The sequence below is a fragment of the Impatiens glandulifera genome, chromosome 2 (genome assembly GCF_907164915.1).
Source record: "Impatiens glandulifera chromosome 2, dImpGla2.1, whole genome shotgun sequence".
Classification (NCBI taxonomy): Eukaryota; Viridiplantae; Streptophyta; class Magnoliopsida; order Ericales; family Balsaminaceae; genus Impatiens; species Impatiens glandulifera.
Genome location: NC_061863.1, coordinates 43100680 through 43111213, shown reverse-complemented (window position 1 = coordinate 43111213; position 10534 = coordinate 43100680). Strand labels below are relative to the sequence as shown.

General features: G+C 32.0%; 2 protein-coding genes across 2 annotated transcripts; one reads left to right on the top strand and one right to left on the bottom strand.

Moving 5' to 3' along the window:
* Positions 1 to 912: 912 nt before the first annotated feature.
* Positions 913 to 2838, bottom strand: LOC124924695. Its single transcript, XM_047464694.1, has 7 exons — positions 2804 to 2838; positions 2633 to 2717; positions 2200 to 2376; positions 2036 to 2124; positions 1818 to 1932; positions 1469 to 1551; positions 913 to 1039 (listed from the first exon to the last, which is right to left on the bottom strand). Exons 1-7 carry the CDS (start codon positions 2836 to 2838, stop codon positions 913 to 915), a joined length of 711 nt encoding a protein of 236 aa, XP_047320650.1.
* A 718-nt stretch (positions 2839 to 3556) lies between these two features.
* On the top strand, positions 3557 to 6622 carry LOC124927501 (F-box/kelch-repeat protein At3g23880-like). Its single transcript, XM_047467921.1, has 2 exons — positions 3557 to 4870; positions 6239 to 6622. The coding sequence occupies exon 1, from the start codon at positions 3687 to 3689 to the stop codon at positions 4854 to 4856; it is 1170 nt and encodes a 389-aa protein (XP_047323877.1). The 5' UTR covers positions 3557 to 3686; the 3' UTR covers positions 4857 to 4870; positions 6239 to 6622.
* Positions 6623 to 10534: the final 3912 nt, after the last annotated feature.

Below are 10534 nucleotides of genomic sequence, written 5' to 3'. Positions count from 1 at the left end.
TAAAAACATATTTTACACTAGAGTTTAGTTTAGTTCAAAGTTGGGTGATACTCAGGAAAGGGGGCATTCACGCTATGTCCTTCATATCCGTTAAGGAACGATCTCTACTTTATAAACATGGCTCTTTTGAAAATCGGTTTTATAACATTTGAGTTTTTAACCGACTATTCTTCCGGTCCTAGTCATGCTTCTAGGTTTTAACATTATTTGAAATATTGAAACAACAATATTAAAATGGTAATATTTATTGCGGATGATCGCTAGTGATTGATGTGTTTTCGTCTATTATGTTAATGAGATGAAGTCGTTTTTGCTTCAAGTATTAACTATTTTGGTTAAAAAATTCATAAATTTACAAAAACTAACTATTTTGTTCGTTTTTTGGGGTCTTTTAGGCTAGCCCACATGACCCTGAGAACTTTCCATTTGTGGTCCTATGTAACAAGGTAGATGTTGATGGTGGCAACAACAAGGTGGTATGTTTGAATCATTTTTTGACATCAGAAAATAACTTAAAATATTTCCTAACTTATTTTGGCTACTGATCACTGTATACATACTGCTCTCTGAATTTCAGATTTCAGAGAAGAAAGCAAGGGCATGATGCGCTTCTAAGGGTAACATACCTTATTTTGAGACTTCTACAAAAGATGGCTTGAATGTTGAAGCTTTGTTTGAGTATAGCTAAAAATGTTCTGAAAAATGAGATAAATTATGAAGCATGTGCATTGCTTCAATATGTTCTTTAATATTGCATTTATCCACAATTCAACTGTGTTTTCAATTATAAGACCTTATGTCTTTTAAGACATTATTTGTATTGGTTACATGTACTTGATTTTATAATTATATTTACATCTTCCTTCCCCACACGAGTCCATATCACAACCATAATCCAGATGATGTCAGCTTCTATACTTTCACAGTATTATCACATTCACCAGACACCAGCTTCTGAATAGAAGGGGCCCAAGAAACTGATGTTACTCCTATAGGATGAGCCTGCTCTATCATGGAATTATCCCAACCACCGTCGGATCTAGAAGTGAAAATTGAGATGTTTCCATCCGAAGATCCCAAACCAGACACAACCCGAATTCATGAGGAGCCCAAGTAATTGAGTAGATGATTTATGGTTAGTGAATACATGTGTCTGAGCCCACTCGTTCTGATTGCCTTCTTTCCATATTATTACTCTATCGTTGTATCTGAATCTTTGTATATTTATCAGTTGGAAGGATTTTTAAACCATATTATTTTGTTTTAAAGGTCTTTTTCTATGCAAATAATTTTTTGAAGAGTACCAATACTGTATACATGTCAGAATATGCTAATACAAACTTTGCCTTTGTAAAGTAAAAAATAAACTAAGACAAAAATAATAAATTCTTACACTGCATTAAAATTTAAAGAAAAGTTTGAATGAATAGAGCCTTCAAATTTCTATATAAGTTAGTTCTTGGTTCACAAGGCATCGCGAGCAGCAATTCTGCTTACAATGGCATCAACTACAGAGGATATCCCCAGTTCGAGTCCAGATATTTTGTAGTGCTGAGAAAGAAAGAGCAATTAGTCATCCTCCTCCTCGAGTCTTTTAATAAAGCATGAAACAGACGCACAAAATAGATAAATAATACCTTCTGAATTTGAGCTTGATTTTCTCTTACTTGAAGTTCGTCTAAGTCAATTTCTTTCCCCCTTGACAAGTTTTTCAATGGATTTCATCTGAAATTAATGTCAACAACAACTTGGCATACACTATCTTGGCATGATTAAATAAATTACCAATAAAAACAGGATAAAAAAAAAAGGCTTACCAAAAATACTGCTGAGATCATCTTGTGTGCAAACCACCTCTTATGCATTGTTGCTTGAGCAGCTGCAGAAGCTTGAATGGTTTTGAATCGAAGATATACATAACCAACACTATTCCTGTATTCAGTGATTGGGATCATCAAATCAGTTTTAAAGTAAGTTAAATTCAATAATATTCCTGCATATTCTTTTCCGATATCAAATGCATCAATAAACATACTTGTCAACATGAATATGCAGAACTGTACCATATTTGGAACATTCTGCCTCAACATCATCTTTGATTTCCAAATCATACTTTGGGTCCATCTACAACATAGTTGTAAAATCAAGTCTCAAAACAGAATAAAAAAGTGATTTGGAAAAAAAAGAAGAAAAAAATACCTCCATGGCCGGATCAAACATATTCTTAAAGAGGAGACATTCACTGTAGATTCCAATAGGCTCCGACACCACAATTGTTGGAAGAAGTGCAGCTGGAATGGCCGCTTGTCCATTCATGGGTAAGGGTAAGGTAACAGTCTGTTGATCAGCTTGTTGACCTGAAGCTACCCCATTTAGCTGGTACTCCAAGAATTTGAAGAGATTGTGATCATAATATTTTCAAGATCATTATAATTTTTTACAAACATAACAAATGTAGATTTTCACAATTGCAATCAACATTAACTTTTTTTAACAAGACAGTCCAATATGTTTCAGAATATAACAAAAACAGAGACAAACCTTGTTGCGGTGTCACTCCTATCAAGCTTCTGCATGAGTTGGTAATAGTAACATCAATTTTTTATAAATTACCACTACTTTCATAACTCACCAGACCACCACCATCGTCATTATCAAAATCAGCTGCTTTGTCACCTGAGTCTTGTACCCCCAACATAATCAGTAACTGATGAAACCTGGATTAAATATTGAGATGTTAGCTTAGAAAACAACAGAATATATATTTAGATAATCCATTCCCTATTAGTAGACGCTTGCTTACCTTGATAACCTTACCGACAATTTCTTACTGCCCATTCAAAGTTACAGTCGCCTTGGCATCTTCAAGTTTAGAAAACTATAAAAGAAAAAAAATAAATATATAGTTCTTAACTGAATAACATATATGTTACACTAATTCTGCTTGTCTTGAGCCATGAATTTGGAGGTGTTTTTGATGTAACTATTGTAGAGCTTGTGATGAAAGAGCCTGTCGACAGCCACCATTACTGATTTCTACATCTTGTTTGAAACCACCATTCCTACCACGGGTTTCATTTCTCTCTTTCTATTCCTTGTAGAATCGCAGTCGTAGAGATTCTTCAATCGTCTTCTTTCGTAGTCTATTGTAGATCGATATGAAACCCTAGCCGTCTTCTTCCGTAGTCTATTCAATCGTATATGCGAGAATTGTGTAAAATATATGAAACGGAATATGAGAACTTCTAAAACATCAACTCATTCACGCATTTTCATCTAAAATATATGCGAGAAATACCAAATGCGAGAAATATACCATTCACGCATTTTCATCTAAAACGCGTTAATCAACTCACGCATTTTAGATGAAAATGCGTGAATGAGATTTCTCGTAAATGAACGGTAAATCATGCGCACGAGGGGTATTTCATACTTTTCGCATGACAAAAAGACCTATTTTACCAACATTAGCCGACGCAAGTCTTTTTTGGAATTAAGGCCACCATTTCATCAAATTTCCCAATAAGATGGGTTAATAACTCAACTCGCCCATCCACCTATTCTATCTTCCTTTCGGTTCAGCTTTCAGACTGATTCGAAGTCCAGTTCAGACGATCGGCAGTGATTCCTAGTGATTCCTAGCTAAAGAAGAAACCCCTTTGTCTGTCTCAAAAACCTCTGCATCAATGAGTGATCCTACTGCGGATGGAGAGAGAAAGCGTTTCAAGACCGTCGCCGACTGCGATTCCGTCCATGAAATTCCCTACCTGCCAACAGAAATTATTACAAAAGTCCTAATCAGACTTCCCGTCAAAACCCTCGTCAAATTTAGGTGCGTATGCAGATCCTGGCTCGCTTTGATATCTGATCCCATATTCGTCGAGAAGCATCTGAGAGCTTCCACCCAAGACAAGGGTTATGCACACCATAGACTTATTATGAGCTCCGGTTCTCGTAGTTTTGAAGTGAAATCATGTTCTCTTTCATCTGTTTTGCATGAAGAATGTCCTAGTGCACATGACCACTATTATCCATTGAAGCACCCGCAACGCATTGTTTCGATAGTTGGTTCTGTGAATGGATTGGTTTGTATAGCTATAGACCAAGGTTCTGTATTTTTATGGAACCCATCTACTAGGAAATCAAAGAGACTGCCCAATTGTGGCTTTAAAAAACGATCACGTGGACACAATGGATATGGGTTTGGCTATGATGAAGCTAGTTCTGATTATAAGGTGATTGTTACTAAATCTGAATTATATGGTGAAGCCCCTTTCAAGACTGAAGTAAAGATTTATGGGTACAGGAGTGATTCATGGAGGAGGATTGAAACTTTCCCTAAAGGCCACTTTCCCATGGATGCTCTGGGCACCTTTGTCAGTGGATCACTTCATTGGACTGCAAGTGGGGAAATTGATTTCAGCTATTCTTCGAATATTCGGAAACCTATAGTCTCTTTTGATTTGTCAAAAGAAACATATACTGAATTCTCGCAACCCCGCTATGGGAAGGGTGCTTCGGATTCAAAGCTAGGAGTTTTATCTGACAACCTCTGTCTGCTATCTAGCATTCATTATAAACGATTCGATGTATGGGTGATGAAGGAGTATGGAAAAGTAGAGTCTTGGTCTAAGTTGTTTACAATACCGTATCTTAGTCAGCTAGAGGTTTTCCCGGTACCCTTGTGTATTTCTTTTAGGAAAAATGAAGTGCTTTTGGTGGTAGGATCGCGTTTGGTGTTGTATAATATGGACAACCGTACGATTAGGCCTATCAACATTCAAGATTGCCTTCAAGTATACCTCCTTGAAGCATACACTTATATTGAGAGTCTAGTCTCGCCTTATCCTGAATGATGCAACATAGAGAGGTAATTGATGGTGAAATGGTAAAAGTATTTTATTTTGATCATTTACTGACAAAATGATTTGGATTTATATGATTTGAAGCATTAAATGTCAGTTTAGATTACTCTTTTTTGTTGTCAAGTTTAGATGACTGCATCTTTTTATAAAAATAAGGACATCTAGAAGGATCAAACATGCTTCCAAGGTTTTCATAGACTCTATGCATAAAATTTGACCCTGACTTTTTTCCTTTCTAAATATCCCCTTGTCTTGCATTTTGATCTTGTTGCTTGGAGTGTTAATTTGAAAAATATGATTATAATTTATGCAGGGAATTAGTTGGATGAAAATATTCTATGAAAGGGAACTTTATCAAGTGGATCTTAGAAACTGCATCATAAAACAACCATAAACCATCTCTATCTTTGAAGAATTTAGGGTGTAGGTACTTTTGTGATGAAAATGAGATATATTGTAAGAAAGAGATGAGTAAGGAACGACATATCCAAGAGAATTCTCATAGTTTAGAGGAGTCCGCTGAATAAACTCCATTCATATAATCATTAGTTGATTCTTCAGCCATAGATTCATACAAATTCAAATGTACTATTCTTTAAGCTTAACTTTTCAAATCCTTGTTCTTCCAAATAGTAATCATAGAACTACAAACATGATTACAGGAACTTTCCATTATTAGAAATATGAGAACTTGCTAGATTGGTTGGTTCACTGTTCTGCATTTTCAGCTATTTGACAACTTATTTGGATGTGGCATTACTGAGGATGATGCTACTGCTTCTAAGTTTGCCCTCACTTCTAAATTAAAATAAAAGTGCTTTCAAATTGGCTCTCTTGACATGATGCATAAATACCTTAAATGGTTCATCAAAGCTCATATCTACATTTACAGGGGCTTTGTTTTACATCGACTCATTTCATCTATTTAACAGCCCACTTTTCAAATATGTTTGATGTACTTATCTGTTTTTTCGATAAGAAAATATTTTCCCTCTTATATGAACACCAATGTCAAGGTTATATACTAATTACTTGCGTTCTCGCCAACCGATAATAATAGCCTATTTGAATACCGGTATGTTAATACAAACACATTGGAAAATCGTCAAGTAGTGGCTTTGTTTTTGTACTATTCTTTTCCTTGTGACATAATAGTTGAGTTGAGCTCATGAAAACCCAAAAGAGCTCATATATAAGTTTGATTTGTTTGTTTTGTACTATTCTTTGCCTTGAAGGTTGATTTGTTTGTTACACCAAAAATCTATCTTGATTCATTGATAGTTTTTGCTACCATTAAACTACTTAAAATTAGTCTGTTTATTTGTAATGTTTTTCATTTACACTGAGTTATCTTTATTCTTTTGATCACGCAGAAAGTTGAATGCTGCGAGACTGCAACTGCGAAGATGAACCATGATTAGAATGGTAAAATAATGAAATGTAGTTACTTAGTTTTTTTTTTTGTAAGATCTGTATTTTCAAGAACATGTTATTCCATTTGTAGATAACCAAGAAGAAGTATGATAACTTAGAAAATCCTAATGATAATGACAAATAGCTTAGAATATTTTCAGGAACATGTTATTCCTGAAAATGGTTACTTAGTTTTTTTTGTAAGATCTGTATTTTCAGGAACATGTTATTCCCTTTCAAGCATTATGGCCTCGATCCTTCTAAGCTATTTGTCAATATCATGATTTTGCAGAACCTATTCCTCTGTTTTAGTAATTGATATTAGCTTCTTTAAGATAAGTATATTTAACTGCAGTATATTGATGCACATAAAATGGAGAGGGATAGTCATTCCCTGTCAATAACACGAGTAAGAGTTGGATCGACAAAAACATGGACCCTGTAAGCAAGAGCCGTGCATCAATGACACTTTGTTTGCTAGTATTACATGTATACTATTATGAAAGACCATGTCAATTTTCAATATACATGCTGCACTGTCATGAGAAGTAAAGAGCAAAAGTAATATTATTTCGAGAATGTGTCGATGACAATAATAGCCATTGCCCACTGAGAAAGTAATAAGAATCGTGCTAATTACCTGCTGATTGAAAAAATAAATATAAGTGATCATTTGTGAGAGCACAACAGGCATACTACAGTTTTCTGTGAAGTTCTCTAAAGAACATGACCCAAATACTTGTCATAGTCTCATAGAGGGGTGACTTGAAAGTTCAATCAACAATACATTCAAGCGTTTATCGACTTTGATCGCTCCTGGCTCGCTTTCGTTCGGGAAACTGAAACAAATAAATCTTAAGTTCAATTTAATCCCTAAAATGACCATATAGAAAAGAAAACATCTCTAGTTCAATTTAATCCCTAAAATGACCATATAGAAAAGAAAACGTACTCATGAAACAAAATGTTGACAAACTTGCCATGATAAACAGTACTTGTGAACCACTTGATGAGACAAAATTACATTGATATATGCATCTGGGTTTGAGAATTAAATCACTCTTTCATCTACTAGAACACTAAAATACACCTACTTTTTCTTTTTAAAAAATCATTATTTAAATATAAAAAAATATTATAATAATTTAACAAATAAAAAACTCAAATAAATTCCTTTTTCATCAACAAATTTTTTTGAACAAATAAAATACTCAAATAACCTATTTTTTCATCGAACAATAAATTATACATGTGACGGTTGTATTGTATTCAACCGAGGAGCAAGTTCATCATAGAGTTCATTACATGTATTAAGTATAAACTAAAAAAACAAATTAGTCCTAATTTTTAATTTTATTATGTATATTTTAGATTATGTTTAACAAAATATAATACTTTTAATTATCATTAATAAAATAGTATAGTCTAATTTAATTTAATGTGGTACTAATAAATATTGTGGTTAGAGATGTTACATGGTACGTGTAGGTCCGATATTTGTAAATACCTCAGGGTTGAGTTCATTTATTTTAAATCGAATTTGGGGCTAGGAATATATAGTGAAGAAGGTACTGACGAGTATACTAATATTAATTTTTTTATTAAGTATTATTGTGACATTTCATGTTCCCGTACTTATATCAATCATAATAATTACATCATTTACTCTACTATGTTATATATGTTCATATTTCACTCTTACTCACATTTCACACTAACTTCTTTTTCTAATGTCAAAAAGTTATTTTTATTTCATGACTCTTAATCTTTTATCTTCAACTAGTAAAGTATTAATTATCTCTCTAATCACTCTTCATCTTCAATATTTACTATTTAATTTTTCTTCAACATTTTGAAAATTAAGCATCATTATATATATATTAGTTAGTTAAAAAATTGAACTTATATTTTAAAAATATTTCGCGTTAATCAAATTTAATGTTAAATTTAAAATATAAAATCTTATTAGTCTAGTTGGTTAAAGGTTGTATTTGTTTTGTCATGTTGCAATTTCGAAACATACATATATAATATTTTTAATTTTATTTTTAACCGTTTTAAGTTTATGGGCGATCAACCCACAATCCGATTCAAATATCCATTTACTCTCACATATATATCCAAACAACTCTCGACCCGACAATCCGAACACTTTGAAATGAGATACCGATGAGATCGAGTACCGACAAATCAAAAATGATTATAGAAATATAGATACACGTCAGGTTAAGATCGGGTCGGATAGTAAAACGAAAAATTATATTCGGAAACAGATACTTCACTTCTTGAAGGGTAGTGTATATTTGTCATCCTTAATTGTGAGTTTCAATCTAAACTAATTTGCTCTTTTTTTATACCAAAAGGGACGACAATTAATTGGAAATATATTTATTAAATTTCAGATTAATTGAAACGGGGTATGTATATCACTCCAAGAGACATTGACGTTGAAAGTGATATAATTTTATTGTATCGTGTGCCTTAAATTCCAAGGTTATGTAGACACAATTTAAAAATTAAACTGATAGTTGGTGTTTATTTTCTAATTACTTATTTTTTACTTAAATTACAATTCCATCATAATTGAATTTATATGATATTATTTTTTATGTTTCCTACTCATAAATTATAATTTTATAATTTATTCAAGTATTGAACTTTCAATTCTTAATAAAATAAAATAAAATAATAAAAATAAATAAAAAATATTATAGGGAAAAAGAAAAGAGTTAGTTAGATGCTTACACTAGTATAATAAATAATTGTGTAAATGTCATATTTAATATAAGTCAAAATAATGTGATATAATATGAAATTAAGTTTATGTTTTATGAGTGTATTTGTTATAAATATAAAGTGATACTTAAGTGACAATTTTAATTTTATGAAAGGACTAAATTAGAAATGACCAAATTATAATGACTTACGTAATGTTGGTTATTTTGTAACGGTTATTTCTCCCTCTTGCCACGATAGATTTTGGCCTTCTTCTTATGAAAGAATTTAAAATTTATAGTTAAAGAGATTAGTTTTTTCGTCACTTAGGTCACGACTTCAAATAATCTCTCATTTTTTTTAATTTTTTTCTTTATTCATACAAAAAAAACAAATAAATCAAAATTAATATTTATTTATTTTATTTAACCTATTTATTTTTACAAATAAACTAATATATATAATATATATATATATATATATTAGCCTATTTATTTATTTTACTTATTTATTTTAACATATAAAATAAAATAATATTTTTAATAATAGATTAAATCATTAAAAATTTAATCTATTTATCAAGCTATTATTTACCTTATTTGCAACACTTTATTTTATTAATAATAGTAGTATAAAATTTATTTTTGGAGATAATAAATACGATATTATTTCTCAAAAATAATTTTATTTTTCAAAAACAAATATTTGGTAGGCTCCAAATTTATTTAAAAATATAAATTTGAAGCGCAAAAATGAGTGTATATAGTAAACTCCTAACATTAAATTAGGATCTTATAACTGAAAATCAAAATTTTACCTAAAAATTATTCATCCAGATTCAGTCCTCTTCCCAGTTGATTAATGCCAAGGGACGATGATAATCATATTCTATATGAGGAGACAAAGCTCCCCATGCCCTCGGATCTTGGATCGACGAATAGAAGTCCTAACCGAATTCTAATAACATGCACATACCCTGCTGCTGAAGGTTGAAGAAGACATTCGATTTTACCTTGGTTTGGTTTCGATCGAGAAACCAACCATTCCTCGTGTCTGACCAAGAATTTTTGCATGTGACCGAAGAATTTGCCTTAGCCAAGTTTTCAATCGAGAAAACCAGTCAGGCTTAGCATTCGACCGAGGATTTTAGCTTGGTCTTGTTTTCGACTGAGAAAAGCATCTATACATCCTTTTTAACCGAGGAATCCCGCGTCCCGACGGAGGATTGTCACACGCGATCGAGATACCAACTTCCGTGTTGATCAGGTGTTCAGACCCGTTGACCCTAGGCCGAATCCATCAAAAATCCGCAAATCCGACTTAATTCGCAACTTGAGAGCCTGTTTATTTGGGACTTTTACTTATTTTTAACCATTAGAAACCCAAAATTATTTTAAAAAAAAAATAGAAAAAAAATAGAAAACAATTTAAAAATATTTTTAGAATATTTTAATAAAATAATATTTCAATAAAGGCTTGTTTGAATTTACTTTCCTCAATAATTCTAGACTTCAATTGTAGGTATCAACATTTAAATATTA